Source organism: Crinia signifera, chromosome 7 (genome assembly GCF_055691185.1).
Source record: "Crinia signifera chromosome 7, ASM5569118v1, whole genome shotgun sequence".
In the NCBI taxonomy this organism is placed as follows: Eukaryota; Metazoa; Chordata; class Amphibia; order Anura; family Myobatrachidae; genus Crinia; species Crinia signifera.
This window is the reverse complement of record NC_139223.1, coordinates 87003380-87025307: the sequence shown is the minus strand read 5'-3', so window position 1 is coordinate 87025307 and position 21928 is coordinate 87003380. Positions and strand designations below refer to the sequence as shown.

Below are 21928 nucleotides of genomic sequence, written 5' to 3'. Positions count from 1 at the left end.
CACACCATCAGTTTTTTTAATCAAATCTAATAACATAGTTGCCTACTCTCCTGCATTCTTCAGGAGACTCCCTGAAATAACAGCAATCTCCCTCATTAGTCTACCAATCGCCCTCATTTTACCTAGCTCACATTACACTGTTACATTTTTGTGGGGAAAAAAGGAATGAGATATAGATATATTTACAGCATCATCATTTTCTGGCACTTTAGCAAGTATAGTATCTCTTACTAACTGCTTTACTGCTCATCTACATTTGGATAGAAGTGATTTTACAAGATTCCTCTCAGATGTAGCAGTACATGCCCACACTTCTAGGTGCCACGTTCACAGTCTCTTTTCACAATCTCTCCATATATGGAACTAGACACGCCCTTTGGGTGGAGATTGACACGCCCTCTGAATGGGGCACTGTGCAAAATTCTACTACAAACTATAATTTCCCTGAAACTAGTTTTCAGAAGTAGGCAAGTATGTAACAAATATCGACATAGATTTAATATATGTTGATATTTGTTTTTATTTCTATTTTTTTCCATCAGCGCCAGCTACACATGATGTGCCTTTCAGCAGCGCCAGATACATATGATATGCCCCTCTGCAGTGCCAGATAGAAATGATATGCCCCCCAGCAGTGCAGTGTAAATTGTCTAATGCAGTGGTGTCCAACCTTTCACCTTCCCTGGGCCACATTAGAAGTTGAAAATTTGGTTTAGGCCGCACATAAAATAAAATAACAGTAACGATACCTGATCATCCCAAAAAAACATAGAAAACATAGTTAACATATTAAACTTACTTGGAAATGAAGGGGATGCGGTCATCTATTAGAATGAACTTAGGTCTACAGTCATTAGGTCGACCCCACTAGTTCGACTGGCAGGAAGGTCGACCTGACTTAAGGTCGACATGGGCCAAGGTCGACATGACTTAAGGTCGAATTTGCATAAAGGTCGACATGAGGAAGGTCGACTGGTCATAAGGTCGACATGGGGTTTTTCACTGTTTTTTGAGCCGACATGTGCCGACAGGCGGTATTTCATGCCCTACCATCCACTAGGACGTGGAGGAGGTTATTAAAGCTGTGGCGAGCGAAGCGAGCCACCGTGCCTGAAGCATTGCGAGCGAAGGGTCCGATTCTCATTGCCAACTGTGTCCATGTCGATTGTGTCGACATTCGGATAAAAAACCAGTGAAAAACCCATGTCGACCTTATGACCAGTCGACCTTCCTCATGTCGACCTTTATGCAAATTCGACCTTAAGTCATGTCGACCTTGGCCCATGTCGACCTTAAATCAGGTCGACCTTCCTGCCAGTCGACCTAGTGGGGTCGACCTAATGACTGTAGACCTAAGTTCATTCTGACAGATGTACCGATTCCAAATGAAGTTAGTGAGATGTTTGACATTGTTTCTCAGCCACCAATGCATCCAGATTTGCTTCGATGGAACTTGTTGCAATTCTCAGCGAGTGCTCAAGGTGCTCATAAGATATTTTGGTTCTAGTTTTATTCTTTGTGTGCTTAATCCTTGAAAATAGCTGCTCACAAATGTAGGTGCTTCCAAATAGCGATGACATGAATAAGGCATGATTGTGAAGTGCAGGATATTTTTCTATATATTCTTTGTGAATTGCTGCACTCATCGCCTGTGTCAACAGCTGTGGTAAATGATCACTACAGGGGGCATTATGAATATAAGTGGCATTACCAGGGGGCATTATATTCATAATGCCCCCTGGTAATGCCACTTTTATTCTTAATGCCACCTGGTAATGCCACTTATATTCATAATGCCCCCTGGTAATGCCACTTATATTCATAATGCCCCCTGGTAATGCCACTTATATTCATGGTGTCACCTGGTAATGCCACTTATATTCATATTGCCCCCTGGTAATGTCACTTATATTCATAATGCCCCCTGGTAATGCCACTTATATTCATAATGCCCCCTGGTAATGCCACTTATATTCATAATGCCCCCTGGTAATGCCACTTATATTCATAATGCCCCCCTGGTAATGCCACTTATATTCATGGTGTCACCTGGTAATGCCACTTATATTCATAATGCCCCCTAGTAATGCCACTTATATTCATAATGCCCCCTGGTAATGCCACTTATATTCATAATGCCCCCTGGTAATGCCACTTATATTCATAATGCCCCCTGGTAATGCCACTTATGAATATAAGTGGCATTACCAGGGGGCATTATGAATATAAGTGGCATTACCAGGGGGCATTATGAATATAATGCCCACTGCTAATGCCATTTATATTCATAATGCCCCCTGTAGTGATAACTCACCACAGCTGTTGACACAGGGGATGAGTGCAGCAATTCACAAAGACACTGATGGTAGTGGAGGTATGAGAAGGCACCGCTGGCCTGGCTGCCTGCTCCTGCCGCCGCCGCCGCCACCCATCAGATCATCATCCAGCCCTGCGCACTGCTGGGATGGATCACGTGGGGGAAGCGCCAGCTCAGACGTCCTTCGGACCGCGGGAGCAGCTGAGTGCACCTGCGCATTCGCACCAGCGCTCCCGTGGTCATTTTAGGTTTGGGAGAACTCGATGCTGGCCGCGGCCATCTTTACTTTGGGCACAGTGCCGCGGCCAGCACGGAGACGCTGCTGCGGGCAGACCAGGTAGTTGCCCTAAATATATTATACTTAGAATTTCTTAAAATGCACTGGGCCGCATTACTACCCGACCTGGGCCGCATGCGGCCCGCGGGTTGGACAAGCCTGGTCTAATGTATCATTTTACATATCACTTCTGTTTATTGACAGAAAAACAGTTTTGCATCCCCTATGCTGGGAACATGAATGGGCTGCATTACTGCTTATAATTATGCCAAAGATAAGTCAATATATTAACAGTTAAATATGTTGAAGTGTATTATGATGTAATAAACAAATACATCTAATGTTTAGAAAAATAAAATCAATTGATTTAATAATAACAGGTTTCAAAGATGTTACACATACAGTATTGTCTTCTCATGCCCCTTTCCCACTGCAGCTAAAAAACGGTAAATTGCAGATTTTCAGCGCAATTTACCGTTTTAAGGCTGTAGTGGGAAAGTGCCAGAGTTGAAATACCGTTTAAACACACCAGACGGCGGCAGGCGCGCGGCAAACGGCGGGACATGTCTCCTACATTCACCCTTTATAAGGTAAGCACTCACCATGTACAGTATTCTTTTGTTATCACCACGCACCTTGACAAAGGGGGACTACCCCCGAAACATTGGTCGCTTGTTGCCACTCAATACAGCACGTTTATTGAAGACCCCGGAGTACCAGTCTTTTCTTTTTTGATCTTACCTACTCCACATAGACGGGCACCAGGGCAGCTGAACAGCAGCGGCGAATGCCGGGCCGCATCCAAAGTATATATATATATATATATATATATAGATTATAGAGGCATCCTTTCATTCAATTGCATATATATGCATAAATTTGGTCAGAGACTGTCGGCTGCTGATAGTAATATAATATTTAGTGTCAGACTATTATAAAGAGGTAATGAGAGCTGGGGAGGGTAATATTTTTTTGAAAGAGTTTATTGACAAATTTAGTAGGTGGATAGAAAGCATGCACATCTCTCCGCCGATGTATTATTACAGCACCCGATATTCCTAGGAGGTCCCCCTGCCCAGTACTATTCGGGCCCATCACTGCTTAGCTTCCAAGTTCGGGTGTGATTGGGCGTGCCAGTGTGGTATGGCTATATGTTTTTTGGTCATAAAAAGATGTGCAAATATTGCAACCAAGGATGGCGGTCTGAGTCAGAAGAGTTAGATATATAGAAAGGTCAGGGAAAGATAGATTTGACAATTTTATTGCCCCATGTGGACTTCCCAGGTGGTCACCCAGCCAGGTACTGCTCAGTGGAGGTTGGTATAGCGTGTTACTGACTGCTTAGATGGAGGTTATTCTTATTGGTTCTGGTGGACCCTTTAAAGGAGGTGCAAAGTGTTTAGTTCAAAAATCTAGTACATTTCTCTGTGTGATAAAAGGTTCAATAGATCTCCTCCTCTTTCTCCCAAGCTAACAAGTTCAATGCCTTTAAATGTCATTTTTTCCAGATCAGAATTGTGATGGATAATGAAATGTTGAGAGACTGCATGTGTCTGTACCTTATTTTTGATATTCCTTACATGTTCCTGTATACGTGTCTTGAGTGTTCTTTTGGTCTTGCCAATGTAGCGTAGTTCACACGGGCATTCGAGCATGTATATCACGGATGTTGTATTGCAGTTGATGAATTGTTTAGTTTTAAATTCTTTGGTTTTGTTTTTATTCAGGAAGGTCTTTCTGTTCGGATGTACGTATTTGCATATATTGCAATGTCCACATTTATAGCTTCTGGTGCACTTGGGTAGACCCTTCTGTTTTGTTGATACTTCTCTCAGCATGCTAGGGGCTATGAGTCTTTCAAATTCTTCTGTTAACGGTAGATGATTTGTGGTTTAGCGGGTAGGAAATCTTTCATGACTGGTTCCATCAAAAGTATGTTCCAGTGTTTCTTTAATTATTCTTTCATGATGGTTGAAGGTTGTGACGAATTTGACATCAGATTCTTTGTTGTCTTTTATCTTGTATTTAAGCAATTTCTTTCTGTCTAGTTCTTTTGCTCTTTTTTGTGGGGGGTATTTTTTTCTCCTTGAATCTTGTCGATAGAGCCTCGAGTTGTATATCTCTGTCTTCTACTCTTTTGCAGTTGTGGGTTATTCTATGGTATTTAGAATAGGGGATGTTGTCTTTCCATTTCTGTAGATGTCCGCTTTGGTAGTGTATGTAGCTGTTGGTGTCGACCTTTTTTATGAAATTCTTCGTGAGCACAGTATTTTATGTACCTATCAGTACTAGATCCAGGAATTCAATCTCTTTATCACTTGTGTTGGAGGTAAAAGCCATATTAAAATCATTCTCTCCAATGTACTTTAAAAATTCATAAAATCTTTGTTTGGAACCATCCGAGATGATTAGAATGTTGTCTATATATCGTTTGAATAGAACGATGTTCTCTTTGTATGGATGGTCATTATAGATGAATCTTCTTTCCCAGTATCCCATCAGCAAGTTTGCAAAGCTTGGGGCAAATATTGTGTCCATCAACGGGCAACCAGCCCAGATCAACCATCCCAGATCAACGGGCAAACAGCCGCTGCATTTTGTATTGGACTGGGTGCACATGCGCAGTAGCGACACGGAAAGAGGAAGTGTGGCGCTTTACATAGAAGAGCTGTGTGGCACATCATCGCACAAAGAACTGTGCGCACATGCGCACTAGAGACCTACGGCCACCAGATATGTGGCGGAAGTGGGGCGGAAGTGATGTCACACTCCTTTCTGATGGAACTGACACACTTCACTGCGATATATGTAATTTTCAATGACTTAACACAATCGTTTTTGTAAACTAGCACGCTGTAAGACATATGTGCTATATGCACCACACACCATGTGGTTTTTATACTATTTTGTTTACCCCTTTTTGCACAACTAATTAACAGTATCTAACGAGGTGGGCGGCACTTCAGACCCAATCCTAGGTATAAAACTAGCTCCAGTCATTTGTCCCTTACCCCTGATGAAGTCCGGATGGAAAAAAACATGTTGGAAAAACTTCAGTCACCTGCCACTCACCACACTGCCGGGTCACTCTTTGTCCTCCCACTGCCATGTCCCGGTGGCACTGGGGCGATTGAACGCTGAGCCGCACATTGTGAGGGGAAGATCCGCATGAGGCTCGCGAGCCACGGGTTGGCCACGGCTGGTATATAGCATAGCTTTCTCAGCTCCCAACTACTGTATTATTTCCCATAACCTATTTTGGTCTTATTGGCCTGGCTAGGCCTCACAGCCTCTTCACCTTCTGAGAGTATACATTCATAAAACAAAGACACAATCAGTAAAAATCTATTTTAAAATAACTTTATTGAGTTTTAAGTAAAATTTATATTTTTTTTACTCTGCATTATAAATTAGGAAATTATTGGCCAAGATTGGATGGAAGCTCTTACAAGCCTGTCCTATAAGAGGACCAAGCTGGTGGCAGCCTCATGACTCACATCCCTCAGCAATCAGGAGAGGAAAAACTACCTGAGGGGGAAACCTCTGGGGATTTGTGGCTGAAGGACTGCCCATCCCATTTTTCGAAATACCAATATTTATTTGTGTTTGTTTACATTTCAGAGGAGGGTGTAATTCTGGTGACCCATTCTGTGGAGGGGGAATAAAGTTCTCTTGGTAGACGGCCCCCGTGTCACCGGTGGACCCAGAGAAAACATCTGAACCCCCTTGAATCTACTACTGCCAGTTTCTGGAAAATAATGTACATGGTGAAAGCAGGAGAAATGCAGGATTTTTCTCTGAGATTTTGGAAAATATGCATGAGCAGAATGAGGTGATCCATGAGCAGAATACCATCCTCCGGGATGGCGTATGGGAGATAGTTTCTCTTCTGGTCCAGATCTTGAGGCCCCCCATCTCTTGTGTAACATCCCCCAGCTCTGGCCATTATCCTACCATCTCTGGCCAGAGCACTCGCACATCTAGACAGCAGGTGCCATAACCTGGCATTACCCAGAGGCCTGTGAAGAAACCTCATAAAACATGACAGCATTAGTAATGTTTTGCAAAATGCCCATGTTGTTTGCCCCATGGTGAATTTATCCCCTCACTTGTGGGATTTTGCTCTTCATTTCCTTCCTACAACATTAGGCTTTTACTGTGTGCTCAAGGGTTTCTTTTGTCTGTGACATGTCTGTTACTGTACTACCAACATCCTCTGTATTATGTGCATTGTTTATAATGTCTGTAAAGCGCCTTGAGTCCTGTTGGAGAAAGTACGCTACATAAATTAAACTTCCTTACTTACTAAAGTGGTGCCGTCTTTGAATTACAACTCTTTCTGCTGGCTAAGATTACTTACTGGGTCCTGATATCTCTCCTTCTGCACACCCAGGGGGGATTTACTAAGCCTGGTCATGTTGGCCAAGTGGCTGCAGGAATGGTTACGATTGAGATTGGCTGTGTTTTCGACCGAGGATTACCAAACTTACCTAGCTTATGAGTTCTCAGGGTTTCCTCATATTTCAAAAACCATCACCAGACAATTGGACTGGTACTGGTTCCAAAAATACGGGGGAAAAAACAAGAAGGGGTCCCCTGTATTTTTTAAACCAGCACTTACATCATGCAAAAAAAAGAATAAAATTCATTTTAGGGTTTAGCTGTGGAACTACTAGTCCCAGCAAGCCTCCCTCACAAATATCAGCATGCAGGGAACTAAATCCAAAATCAAAGACATGAGTAATAATTGTTAAGACACAACAATTTTGTTGATGCTGAACTTACCAACAAAGGATAAAAAATCAACTTCTATAATGAGGTATGCATTGGGGTAAAAAGCTTTTCCAGGCATAAGCATATCTGCTGTGTGTGATTATAAGATGAAACATTGATATTATTGCATCTGTTATGATGACTTCCCCCATCTATGCAGCTCCATAGCTGCTTATAAGCACTGTGATCACTTTGTGAGTATTGTAAGGTTACCTCTTACTAGAAATTCAAATGCACCACCCAGGACACAGGCAAGATACACCCACTACATGCCCTGCTACATGCCCCATTCTCACTGGCACGCCTTTGCCATGCTTTATCCACGTTATGCATTTAACAACTGATTGAAACAATTACCTTATGAGTAATGGCCATGGCGGAAATTTTCATGTAAACTAGCCAAGGCCTCTACCAATTTGGACCTGTGTGATCAAGTTATTGTAGTCAATTAGTAGAAATTGATATTTTGGACCTGAAGTACATAAGGTAAACATATATCTAATATTAGGAATCAAATGCTTCATCTATTGTACTTTATAGTGTAGTTAGAATACTAACAAAACTCAATCTCATTTTTGTAATTGTGGGCGTAAAAATGCATGGATCCTGGAACCTATCCCGGATCCTCTCTGTTTCCTAGAACTTATCCTGAATCATGTGCATTTGCACGCAACAAAATGCTAAAAAAGGGCTGCAATGCTTGATAAAACCATCAAGCAAAAAATCACAGTAAAGCCAGTTTTGTCAGCACAAAAATTTGAACCCCCCCCACACACTGGAATATGAATTAACAAAATATTTGCGAGGGTGGAAGTGTATTTTGTTACGCACATTGAGAATCTTTTTTTTTTTTTTTTTTTTTATCAATGTTCAATATTGTTGGAGTCTTGCAAGCATTTAATTATTTTCTTAAGCTTAATGATTTAGCTCCTTGTAAACAGTTCCTTTTTGGTGAAACGGTTTTTGTAAAGGATATAGAAAGGTTTTGATTTAATTGGCTAGGAGCAGAGTTTTTTTCAGTAGATGATTTGAAAATGTTATTGCAGCAAAAATTCTCATGTTGCTGGAAAATTCCCGTAAGGACATCTACAGTGGATGTGTTTTTAATGTGTTCTAAAGAGATTTTAGTTTATAATACAATTTTCGGTACTTGTGAGTTATCTGGACGCCCGATTTTTTGATTGTATGCCTTAAGTTAAGGCATACAATCAGATGCGATGCGATGCGATATCGCATCGCATCGCATCGCATCGCATGCGACCATCGGATGCGATGACCCGATTTTTCCATAGGAATCAATGTTAAAATGATTCCTATGGAAAAAGGGGTCCTTTTCATACCCCTACTATCCAAGTGGGCATGGAGTTGGATATAAACCTGTGGCGAGCGTAGCGAGCCACCGAGCCCGAAGCGTGGCGAGCGAAGCGAGCCCCGCGAGGGGACGGTATTCCGTGTCCCCTCGCGGGGCTCGCTACTCTTGCCACGCTTCGGGCTCGGTGGCTCGCTACGCTCGCCACAGGTTTATATCCAACTCCATGCCCACTTGGATAGTAGGGGTATGAAAAGGACCCCTTTTTCCCATTGAATTCCATGTTAAAATGGACTCAGTCCATTTTAACATTGATTCCTATGGAAAAATCGGGTCATTGCATCGCATCGCATCGCATCCGATGGTCGCATGCGATGCGATGCGATGTGCCCGATCCGACCCGATTTAGAAATCGGGCGTCCGGATAACTCACAAGTACCCAATTTTCCTTAATATAGACAACTGTATGGATTTAAGGGCTCATTCTTATTTTTAGCCTTATAGAAAAAATATGATTCAACAGCAATATGTAGCAGTTCTTCTGGTATGAGTGTAGAGATCTTAGCTTTGAGCTGGTTAATATGTTTGTGCCTACACCAGACATATTTATTGTCCACTTTGGCGCTAGTGACACAAACCTAGAAACAGACCTAGTGGGGGCGCTGTATCAAACCTTGTCTTTTTACAGGCTGTGTTTGAAATATAGAGAAAAAAATAGCTTAGCACTGGAGGCTTGGTTCAGCTGAAATATAAAATTCAATGTTTTAATCCATCAGCCGGGATCTGCTGCAGCTTGAAATTCAATTATTGCGAATCAAAAAATGGAAATGATCATAAGTAGGAAGAGAAAAAGCAGCGCAGATGGGTGGATGATGGACTAAATAGTTCAGTGATATTAATACTAATAGTGGAGATAAAAAGGCAATAAATGTATTAATAAAATACATTTCACAATGAACTGCAATGAATGTTTTAAAAGCAATTTACATATACAGTATTAATTAATACTGAATAATATACACTTATTTTGATTAAGCTGGGGAGTAATGAACAAGTTCAATCCTGTGTAGGTGAGGTACCGAGGTACCGAGCGTCCTCGGTCTCCAAAGTGGCAGCAATGTTACCCGGCAAATGGGAGTCTTGTGCGGCAGACCAACCAATAGTAGTCAGAGTCAGAAGTTATTAACTGCTCGTTGGCAAGTGTGACTCCGGATGACCTGCAGCTGTCTGAGTGACAAGAATGGATGTGTTTGAAATATGACCGAAGCTGAATTGTCCATAATATCTCTGTCCGAGGTTGATATATCTTCTCCATGTTGCCATGGGCAACCTATCATAATATATACTGTAGATACAGGTTGAGGGTCCCTTATCCGAAATGCTTGGGACCACAAGCATTTTGGATAAGGGATTTTTTAGAATTTTCGACATCCACCGCCATGGGGACCCGGTGAGTATGAAAAACATATTCGGTTTTTGGATATGCAGATAACGGATACTCAGCCTGTAGTATCTGTTTGGCTGCCCATAGCAACATCCCATGTGAAATAGAACACCCATCTTAGTGAATTTCTCCCCAATACGTCTGGCCAGAATTGTATGCCCAGTACAATTGAATTTTGATAGTGTCCTTTAGCATTAGCTAGAGGTCTTCTTAGTTTATACAGGCCTAACACATTGTAATTGCCAATGGTCTTTCTAACAGACTGCAAACAGCTGTGGTGTTGGCTAGGCTTGTCTGCGGGTAACTATAGTTAGCAGTTTGCTTCTTGATGTTGGTATCTGATAGTTATAGGGGAAGCAACTAATGAGGTGCAAGGAGAGACTGCGGATACATGTATCAATGGTAAAGGAGGATTTAGGGCCAGATTCTCTAAGATTCAAAAGTGATAAAATGGAGAGTGATAAACAGCCAGCCAATCAGCTCCTGCCTGACATTTTTCAAACACAATCTGTGAGATGGCAGGTAGGAGCTGATTGGCTGGGTGTTAATCACTCTCCATTTTATCACTTTTGAAGCTTAGAGAATCTGGCCCTTAAAGAGGGATAAATACATTTCTGGCCAGTTGTATTATCCCTAAATTGTCACAAGATGATCAAATTTATGAATGCAGCCATACTAAATGAAGCAAGTCTTCTTCTGAAGTTGGGCCAGTTATTTTTCTGCCCATCATTATGAGAAATGTGTCAGTATTCTAACCATTCATTTGCTTTTCTGCTAAACTATATTCTGGAAGAAGCATCTTTTAGCTCAGCCAATTCAGCTACAATTAATAAACATCATACTCTCATTTGGCCTTGAGGGGGACTTCCTGTTAGGAATGTTCACATTACATCATTACCCATTAGACTCTTTTTTGGTTACTGTATTACTTCCACCCTGTCTTGTATAAAAATGGCATAGGACAGGCCTGCACCCTATTACTTTTGCCCTTATCATATAGACTCTAGCTGCCATAATTTTACAAAACACAGAACATTAAAGCGGATCCTCGGGTGAACAGGTCTGTGCGCAATATTCTCAGTTAATTGCACCTATTAGCCTTAGCCTCTATATTTAAAATCATGACTGAAAAAAAGAGAGGATTTGGAATTTTTCTTCCCCCCACGGTTTAAAAATTAAAAAATGTATGGTGATAAGGTGCGCTTGCTAACAGCAGCTAGTAAGGAGATAGTCAGTCCCCAAAGAAATAACCAAATAGATATGAAAAATAACCAGCGCTGCCTTGTTTTTCAAATAATTCAGAAATGACGGGTTCTTAGTAATAAAAAGATTTAATAAAAATTAAAAACATATGTTAAAAATACACATACATATGAAATATGTGGAATGGACACAATAAAGTGAATTAAAAGTGGGTAATGGCCCTTGAGGACACTTTGGGAATCCTATATTCAGGATAATATATGACTGGAGGGGGTGTCTCTATTATAGGCAGCAGTATATTACCAGGTGTCCGGTTCCAGATGCTTGATGAAAAGATAAATTCTGGTAGCTTGTCCGGTATACCTGGGTGGAAGTGTAGTGATCGCTGCAGGTCCAATCTCTATGTTGTAAAAGATGACCAGGAAGAGATGACTAGTCTCATATCCAGTGTTAAATTGATCAAGGTTTGTAATCCTCAGGAGTCTTGACAGTGTCAGGGTATTGGAGTTCTTAAGGCTCAACGCGTTTCTCTGGGAAAGGTCTCCCAGCTTTCTCAGGAGCAAGCAACTTGCTCCTCCTGGCGGGTGAACAGGATGCCCTCCTGGCGGGTGAACACGATGTAGAGAAGTTCCTCTGTTTCCTTTCAATATGTAAAAATGTCCCCTCCCTTCAATTTTGATCCAAGATTGTTTTCTGTTACATCTTATTTAAGTTGTTTTCGAAAGTTGCTCTCCTAATGTGTTTATTTACTTTTCCTCATTTTCCTCTCCCTCTGCAATTAAAAGGCAGCATCTAATGCTTCTCTTTTGCACCTGATGTTTTGGTCACTGTTAATAATTGTCCTTTGCAATTATTTTAATATGTTTTCATTATTATCTGTAGTTAGTTTTTTTTTCAAACTGTTAAAAAATAGAACAGGTAGAATAAAAACAAACAGCTGTAGAAGGTATTAGGTGTCTTGAATAGATTGCACATAAATTACCTGTAAGTTAAACATTTTATTATGGGAGGATTTGGGTGTTGCTCTAGGCTTGCCTAAAATTACCACCATCTATGCCAGATATCAACATATCCATTATATATCCTGCATATGGCTTAATATTATTATTATTATTTTATTTATAAGGCGCCACAAGTGTTTCGCAGCGCCGTACAAAGGAACAATACAGGGAGATAAAACTTGGCATAACATTGAATAAATAACAAAAATACAGTACAAATAAAGAGCACCACAGTTCAATACACATTACAGCTTAAGGGGGGTATTCAATGTGCTCCGAAAATAACTCTTTTACGTTTGACATTATGTTTTCGTTTATTTCGCATCAAGAATCCTTTTTCGCTATTTTTTTTTTCGAGGTATTCAAAGGTTTTTTTTCCGGAGACAGCAAGAAGTGAAAAAAGTGAAATGTATCGAAAAATGGGCGTGACTTTTTTGCTAAGCGAAACTTACGCGTATTGTATAAAAAGAACGTGCTGCGCAACGCATCCACCATTTTGGGATGCCGACAGTTGTGTTTAATGGCCGTAGTGCAGTGGATCACAGCAGCCCCCTTACACGTTCGGACCGCGTGTCTTCAAACAGAGTGAGTAATATCCTTTATTTTATTAGTTGTTTTGTACAGTATTGCTGCGCTGTTTCTATTGTTTATTTTCTTGAAAATGGAACCTTCTGCTCGACAGCGGTGTCCTTGAATTTAAACACAGGTTAGGGCTTTTTAGTTTTGTCCGTTGTTAGTGAGATTTTTTTTTTTTCATGTCCTTTAAACGATACTCTCCTTGTGTGTGGCATGTCTTTTATATTTCCAGCTTGGTTGTTTTTAGTGCTTGGTTGTTAAGGGGTTTATTCAAATTGTACTGTTATATGAGTTTTGAAGTGTGCACGGTTGGGGTGGGTCAGCATGGCCATTTTTCAAAGCTTTGCACTTTCTTGTTGGGGGTACGTCTTAAGGGTGCACCCTGCCTGACCAGTAGCATTTGTTAAACTCCAGCCCCTGCGTGCCAGCCAGAATGCTTTGTGATGGAGCAGCGCTGCAGTGAATAGCAGCATTGCTGGAGGAGCTCAGCCACAGGAGGAGACGTGACTTCCTGTCACACGCAGAAAGCCCTGTGTCTTCCTCGCAGCCATAAAGCCCATCCAGCTGACCACCTCCCACTATCTTATGAATAAAGAAATAGCTAGATGGCTCTTTTAGAGGTGTGAGGGGGCAGTCGCAGTGTGTGTGGATTTGTATGTGTATTGTGTGTTTATGTAGATGCTGCTTTGTTTATTTATGTATGTGTTGCTTGTGTGTATGTAAGGGCTAATATGTCACTGTATTTAGAGAGGTTGGTCTACAGTACATGTGGATGTATGGGCACATGTAGCTGTGTGTATACATGTGTCTGTGTACCTGAAAGTTGCAGTTTATAATTGTGGGTGTATGTGCATCTGTAGCAACTGCATGTGTATACATGTGATGTTTGTGGAAGTGTGTGTAGATGGTGGTTCTTGTGCATATAACGCTGTGTGTATGGATGTGGGTGTATGTGCATATGTTGTTGTGTGTATACATGGATTTGTGTCTGTTAATGCCATATATGAATTGTGGGTGTATGTGCATATGTCCGTCCTGTTAGGTGTGTACATGTGAAGTATGTTGCAGTTTCTATATATGTGGATTTTATATGTGTGTGAGTTGCTGTGTGTGCCTATGCGGGTGTGTCTGTATATTAGTCTGGCATAAACAGTAGTCATTCTAATAGAAGCGGTAATCAATCAGACTGACCTTATTTCTACAGTTATATGTCGTGCCCACATAAGTGCTGGAAATTACCTGTTCATCTTATGACCTGTCGATCTCTATTCAAATTCCAACATAACTCATTTAAGACCTTGTCCTTTTTAGACCTAAGTCAGGTCGACCTTCCAGGGAAGTTGCACTAGTGGGGACGACTTTATGACTGTACATATATAATTTCATTCTCACACATGATCCACACCCCGCCTATGGGCATCTGTTATAAAGTTATTCAACTGGGTGTATTCACTGTGCAAGTTTAGCACATGGGGATCTTTTCTTTTACATTGAAACGACCATGCTTAATAATGACATTTGTATTTATTAGGAATGTCTACAGAAAGAAGTCTTTTTTCACCTGGGGATTCCTCTTCAGAAGAATCAGTGCATAAAAATACAGAACATCAAGAACTGGATGAGATGGCTTTGAAGACGACAAGCCTTGTTGGAACTAGAAAGAAAAGCAATGGCAGACATCGGGTAATTAAAATTTTTTTGGGTTTATGAATGTAGTATCACCAATATGTAATGATAGTCTGGATCAGTAAATATGCATTGCATCGAGTGTCACGGACAAGGGCTGTGGGTGTGCGGCTCATACTGTTGCCACCTCAGAGTGAATCCTCCTATATGATATCCCAACCCCAACAACCCTCACACCACGCCCCAATGCGATTTTAAAAATCACCATGTGTCGGTACATCAATACTAACATCCATTTATTTGTTTATGGCGATTTTTTAACACGCCAATTTCTTAAAATGTTGTCCTAATATCCAACCAGAATTTATTTGAAGAAATGGTATTTGGCTCTCACAAGTACAACACATTATTCGAGAAGTTGGAACAGACACAGCAGCCTTCTATAAGGCAAAACGTAGCGGTTACAGCATGGTGGGCTTTGGTAAAACATGGGTGGGTGCTGGGTCTATAACCATTATGGTTTGTTAAACTGGGTGATCAATGAATGTCATTGGCACACATGCCTTTTATTTCGACATACAAGAAAAATTCCTGAAAGAGATAGGTAAACTAAGGCCAAATTGTACATGCCAAATAATTTATATTATGTGCTTGTTTAAAAAGAATAACACTACATCTTTTTTATACAGTCTCCTACATTGAGAAGCCCACATCTTTCTGATATTTCTACAACGGAGGAAGATTTTGAAAGATTTGAGGAGGATTGGGAGCAAAGTGCCGAATTTAGAATCTGGAGGGCGAAAGTTGAAGCATCGCGAAACAAACAAAAAGCCACCACAAGTGGACATTCGAAGGTATTTATTTTTATTTCAACCAAAGATGATTTCCATTTTTCAATGTAATGATGTTTAAATTGTAAATTCTCATTCTGTTTGCAGATGTTCCACAGCAAAAGGCAACATTTACAAAATGTTCATCACAGCCGGCCACAAAAAAGTCAAGAAAAGAAGCGTCCCAATAATAGGCAGCGATCAAATATCCATAGTCAAGAAAGCATGCAAAGTGATACAAATGAGGTTGCAAGGTTTTCTGATGACTCAGCATCTCATCATTCCTCTGGTGAAGGATCCGGTGGTGAAAATCTGAAAAAGGCTCAACGTGGCGTACGGTTCAATGAGTCCGAGAATTATGCTCTGGTGGAGGCAGTTGATAGATATTATGATATGTTGTTTGGCCCAAGGGCACCAACTACAGCGCCAAAATTGAAAAGAAAGCTGTGGAATAATATTGCCGAAAAAGTCACCTCTATATCAGGTGTTCAAAGAGATTCCAAACATTGTATCAAAAGGTATAGTGACTGCCGCAGGCAAACTAAAAAAAAAATGGGTATGCAAAGAAGACATGAGATAGGTACAGGTGGCGGACCGGAGATGAAAATAAAGTGGCTTTCCTGGGAGGAAATAATCAAGAAACGATTAAACCCAATAATGATTTATGGAGTGAAAGGAGGTGTTGACTCTAGACGAGGAGGCATTCAGGAGGAAGAGGAGAATCCTAGAAAGAAAAGAGGCAGCAGAATTAGCAATGAGAAAAATATGTCTAGTAAAAATGGTAATAATTTAATAACATAAAATCTATGTACCAAAATGTAATGAAATGTTATTAATAATATTTTTACCTTCATTAGATGAGCGTCAACATTTAATGCAAGCGGAAAGAAGGCACAATAATTCCAGCAATCGAGTTCTTGAACGTTCGAAAGATAATGATGGCAGTGGTATGGCTGAATTGCAAAGTATACCCACATGCTTCCTTGAATCATCTGATGTAACCGAAGTAACGTTTGAGGGTTTCAACAGCAGCTCCATAGATAATTATTCGGGTAACCGATCCTCAAGGGCGAGAAATTCTCAACAGATGGAATGCGAGAGTACTGTAAATCCAAAAGAAAAAGGTTAGTTTTTTTTTTAAAAATAGCTGTGTATTGCAGCATAAAACCATTTTATAATCAAGGGATGTATTTCAGAAAGTGCTTATTTATCTACATTTTGGCCTTTACTTTCTCTACAAGTTATTATCTTTGTTATGGTGGATTAAACAGTAATACTTTTTTGGAAATGTTATGCACTCCTTACATGAAAAGTGTGAACAATTGGTTTATAATAAATGTAATGGGAATTTTAATTACAGAAGATATGCCTATGACAAGTGGTGAACTTTCCTCCGGAATTGGTCGTTTTTTTAGGCCGGATTTAGTTGAAAATTTGTCTGAGGATGGAGATGTGGAGGTGCGACAATCGGAATCAACACCTATACGTAAGTAATAATATATTTCAGCAATATCTTTGGTTTTCTACTACACTCTTCATTATTTACAACTAAAATCAAGTAATTGAATGTTCTTCCAAATTTCTCTATCCTTACAGCATCTCAAGCAAGGCAGCTTGAAAACAACGACACATCAGAAGAACCAGAATATCTGCATATCAGAGCTTTGGCAGATCAAATGCAGCGGAGACATGTTGACTTTGAAAAAGTTTTAAACAAAAGACTAGATAGCTTAGAAAACACTTTTAAAGGTTTTATAGACATAGTAAAACAGATTGATGTAAACCGCCAGAGCGAATACAAAACTACTCAGGATATACTGAATATTATAGCTGTGTCAATCAACAAATTGGTTGACAATACAACTAACCAAGCACACAGTTTAATGAAAATTTCAGATGCTAATGCACAATCAGCAAATACCTTTAATATCATGTTAGAGTGCCATCGACAAACTTCTGCCAGTACAGGGTTGATTGCTACTTCTCTGAAGTTAATTGCAGAGGACATGATTTCAAAGTCTCATAAAAAAAACATAAGTGAAAAACAAAGAAAAGCATCAGTAAACGAGAGGAAAGGGGGTGTATTTCCCACACAAAATACCTATTCCTATTCCCAAATGTACACAGGATATTCAGGCATGTTTCCAAATGTTAGAGAGCCAGATCATGCGACAACATCTTGTGTGCAACCTGAATCGTTAGCTAACGATCTGTCATTATCAGCACCTACACACGACGACGATGAAACTCAGATTTCACAGGAATTATAAAAAGTTTAAAATTACAATGTTTTCACAGTAATAACTTGTAACATCCATCTCCATCCAGATCTGACTCTGGACTCTTTAGGAAGGAATAGGTTTTTTTATTGAGAAATTGCACTTACTTAAGTTTTTATTGTTTATTATCTATAAGTTATTTTTTTCAATGCAGCAACATAGGAACCATTGTCAACACTGGCCAACCTTCTCCCCCCAGATGTGACGCACTGCACATTTGGAAGGAGCAGCGTGGTCAGTGGTGACAATGGTCATTGTTAACAACAAATGACAGGTCTGAAACTTTGCCTTGTGGCGTATATCATTTGTGCAGATTTCAATGTTCCATTGTCAACACTGGCCAACCTTCTCCCCCCAGATGTGACGCACTGCACATTTGGAAGGAGCAGCGTGGTCAGTGGTGACAATGGTCATTGTTAACAACAAATGACAGGTCTGAAACTTTGCCTTGTGGCGTATCTTGGTTCTCTGTTTCTCTAAACACTTTGAATATTTTCTCCTTTTTTTACCGTTTTTATATCTTTCTAACTATTTATAAATGAAACAACATCAAAGGTCATGATTCATGTCAGTAGAAAATCCAAAATTGTTCAATAAAATTTTATTGAAGCAAACAACATTTCAAGAATCATTTTTCGTATACAATAATTTACATTGAACTATTATAGTATAACAATACAATTTTATGACACACGATGCAAATGGTGTAATGCAAAGATTTTGCCATAGGTTCAACCGGTCATCAAGCACAGTGTTCTCCGTGTGGCCATCAGTAGACATATGGTCCTGCAAGGGGAAAAATTAATGGTTAGTATTGGCCCTGTTGCAGACGGACATGGCACCGAGTTACACCTGGCACACAGCGCATGCGCCCTTGGTGTGTTTGGGGTTTAACCTAGGGAATGGGTCTTCAACCTGTGGCCCTCCATGAGGAGGGCCACAGGTTGAACACCAGTGGTGCGGGGGCACATGAATGAGCTACTTACCAATTTCACACAGCAGCTGAGAAGTGGGGCCTGTCTCTGGCACTTGGGAATGAACTGGATGTGGCGTCAAGGCAGACATCAAACTGCAAAGGGATGTTTGCAGAGGCAGCAGGAGACTTAAGGACCTGCAGGGGGAAACATGAATGGGAACATAGCGTGCTGGTCAGTAGTGGCCCTGTTGCAGACGGACATGGCACCGAGTTACACCTGGCACACAGCGCATGCGCCCTTGGTGTGTTTGGGGTTTAACCTAGGGAATGGGTCTTCAACCTGTGGCCCTCCATGAGGAGGGCCACAGGTTGAACACCAGTGGTGCGGGGGCACATGAATGAGCTACTTACCAATTTCACACAGCAGCTGAGAAGTGGGGCCTGTCTCTGGCACTTGGGAATGAACTGGATGTGGCGTCAAGGCAGACATCAAACTGCAAAGGGATGTTTGCAGAGGCAGCAGGAGACTTAAGGACCTGCAGGGGGAAACATGAATGGGAACATAGCGTGCTGGTCAGTAGTGGCCCTGTTGCAGACGGACATGGCACCGAGTTACACCTGGCACACAGCGCATGCGCCCTTGGTGTGTTTGGGGTTTAACCTAGGGAATGGGTCTTCAACCTGTGGCCCTCCATGAGGAGTGCCACAGGTTGAACACCAGTGGTGCGGGGGCACATGAATGAGCTACTTACCAATTGCACACAGCAGCTGAGAAGTGGGGCCTGTCTCTGGCACTTGGGAATGAACTGGATGTGGCGTCAAGGCAGACATCAAACTGCAAAGGGATGTTTGCAGAGGCAGCAGGAGACTTAAGGACCTGCAGGGGGAAACATGAATGGGAACATAGCGTGCTGGTCAGTAGTGGCCCTGTTGCAGACGGACATGGCACCGAGTTACACCTGGCACACAGCGCATGCGCCCTTGGTGTGTTTGGGGTTTAACCTAGGGAATGGGTCTTCAACCTGTGGCCCTCCATGAGGAGTGCCACAGGTTGAACACCAGTGGTGCGGGGGCACATGAATGAGCTACTTACCAATTTCACACAGCAGCTGAGAAGTGGGGCCTGTCTCTGGCACTTGGGAATGAACTGGATGTGGCGTCAAGGCAGACATCAAACTGCAAAGGGATGTTTGCAGAGGCAGCAGGAGACTTAAGGACCTGCAGGGGGAAACATGAATGGGAACATAGCGTGCTGGTCAGTAGTGGCCCTGTTGCAGACGGACATGGCACCGAGTTACACCTGGCACACAGCGCATGCGCCCTTGGTGTGTTTGGGGTTTAACCTAGGGAATGGGTCTTCAACCTGTGGCCCTCCATGAGGAGTGCCACAGGTTGAACACCAGTGGTGCGGGGGCACATGAATGAGCTACTTACCAATTGCACACAGCAGCTGAGAAGTGGGGCCTGTCTCTGGCACTTGGGAATGAACTGGATGTGGCGTCAAGGCAGACATCAAACTGCAAAGGGATGTTTGCAGAGGCAGCAGGAGACATAAGGACCTGCAGGGGGAAACATGAATGGGAACATAGCGTGCTGGTCAGTAGTGGCCCTGTTGCAGACGGACATGGCACCGAGTTACACCTGGCACTTTGCTACTTACATCCATTGCAAATGAACCCCAATAATTTTGGGATGCAGACTCTTTGCAAATATAACCATTATTATATCGAAAATAAACTTTGAATCAACAACTCCAAAAAACACAGAAAACTTCAAGCCGAACAAGGCCAACAAGAACCAACAAGGCCAACAAGAACCAACATGGATCAACTCTGTAATTAGAAAGGGATAAAGTATATCGTTAAAAAATATTCAGGGACTAGTTCAGAAACATGGCACACAATCTGGTGTGTTGCAACTCCATAATAGCATCACATCGCATGTAACAAATTTATATGCACTGCGATGCAATGTGATGGTCCCGATTTTTCAAAGGGTTGTATGGGAAATAAGGGTGCTTTGCAAATCCCCACTATCCAACAAGGCATTCAGTTGGATCTAAACCTGGGACAAGCGTCAAGAGGCACCCACCCAGATCGGGTACATGCACAGCTATCCACGCAAGGGGATGCTGATTAGTTAAAAACAAAACAACGTCCCCTTGCAGGGCTCGCTGTGCTTGCCTCGTTGGGGCACGGAGGGTCACTACCCTTGGCACAGGTTTCTATCCACCGCCATGCGTAGTTAAATAGTGTACAAATTGAATACCACGGAAAAATCAGTTCCATTGCATCACATTACAAACACCAAATATATATATGTAAAGTCCATGTGCATTTACATGTAAAGAACTAATGTGTGCTATACACACATGTCACAATACGATAGCAATCGTTAAAACAATAATATTACAAGGTCTATCAACCATACTGACATGTGTGTATATACATATATATCGTTATTGATACGGATCATGATATATAGAGATATCTGTTTAAACAAATAAAAAACACAGAAATACTCACATGCGAAAAAAGTATTGATCAGATTTCTTCTGGTTTCTGCTCCTTCGTCCATGCCCACAGGTAAGACTGAAGAAAGATCCCCATGCTGGTTAACACTAGCACGAATATTCACCGGCAAACGTCTTGCGACACATATATTATGCAGAATGCAACATGCATTAATAATACCGCAGACTTTTCCCGGAGAATATAAGAGGCTACCACCGGAGATGTCTAAACATCTAAACCGGCTCTTAAGTACACCGAAGGTCCTTTCAATTACACCCCTCGATGCAATGTGTAACTCCTGGTACCTTTTTTCAGCATCACCTACAGGATTAAGCAATGGGGTCAACAGCCACGGTTTATTCGGATAACCCGCATCACCTAAAATATCAATAAAAAGTTGTAACATATTTGCTAAAAAATCAAGCGTTATAAAATATATATATATATATAGATTACATACCTAACAACCAGCCATCTGGCATTCTTCCTTCCTCAAAATCACGGAAAATAGATGACTGGCTTAAAACGAAGGAGTCGTGGGTCGACCCAGGAAAACCCACACAGATGTCCAATAACCGCATTGTGGAATCACACACCATCTGGACATTCAGGGAATGGAAGTGTTTTCGATTCCGATAACATTCTTCCGATTCCCTGGGAGGTGTGAGTTGCACATGGGTGCAGTCAATCGCGCCCAGCACATTGGGGAATCTCCATTTTTGAAAGAAGCCAAATTTGATCTCATTACATTCGCTGTCAGTGTCTGGAAATTTTATAACCTGGGCCGTTAATTTACGGAAAGCTTTAATGACCTGAGATAAACAGCGAGACATCGTTGGCTGGGAAAAACCGCATGTCTGGGAT

General features: G+C 41.5%; 1 protein-coding gene, 1 long non-coding RNA gene and 1 pseudogene across 5 annotated transcripts; 1 reads left to right on the top strand and 2 right to left on the bottom strand.

Annotated features, from left to right (window-relative positions):
• Positions 1-3631: 3631 nt before the first annotated feature.
• Positions 3632-3749, bottom strand: LOC146025242 (5S ribosomal RNA; annotated as a pseudogene).
• A 7686-nt stretch (positions 3750-11435) lies between these two features.
• Positions 11436-20735, bottom strand: LOC146020368 (uncharacterized). Of its 3 annotated transcripts, none has more exons than XR_014450775.1 (4): positions 19645-20735; positions 17278-19428; positions 16205-16459; positions 11436-16080 (listed from the first exon to the last, which is right to left on the bottom strand). It is a non-coding gene; the product is annotated as an uncharacterized LOC146020368 (long non-coding RNA). The 3 variants fall into 3 exon arrangements; XR_014450776.1 differs by having other exon boundaries at positions 17278-19769; positions 19986-20735; XR_014450774.1 differs by having other exon boundaries at positions 15198-16080; positions 17278-20717.
• LOC146020367 (uncharacterized) lies at positions 14415-18167 on the top strand. 2 transcript variants are annotated; one of them, XM_083153433.1, is made up of 4 exons: positions 14415-14583; positions 15216-16137; positions 16214-16842; positions 16953-18167. In XM_083153433.1, exons 3-4 carry the CDS (start codon positions 16449-16451, stop codon positions 17624-17626), a joined length of 1068 nt encoding a protein of 355 aa, XP_083009559.1. In that variant the 5' UTR covers positions 14415-14583; positions 15216-16137; positions 16214-16448; the 3' UTR covers positions 17627-18167. The 2 variants fall into 2 exon arrangements, with proteins under 2 accessions (XP_083009559.1, XP_083009560.1); XM_083153434.1 differs by lacking the exons at positions 14415-14583; positions 16953-18167 and having other exon boundaries at positions 14669-16137; positions 16214-16655.
• Positions 20736-21928: the final 1193 nt, after the last annotated feature.

Coding starts and splice junctions, on each gene's coding strand:
- LOC146020367 (XM_083153433.1), top strand. CDS start 16,449: ATGCGAGAGTACTGTAAATCCAAAAGAAAAAGGTTAGTTTTTTTTTTA. Junction 16,843..16,952: donor ATCGGAATCAACACCTATAC/GTAAGTAATAAT, acceptor CTATCCTTACAG/CATCTCAAGCAAGGCAGCTT.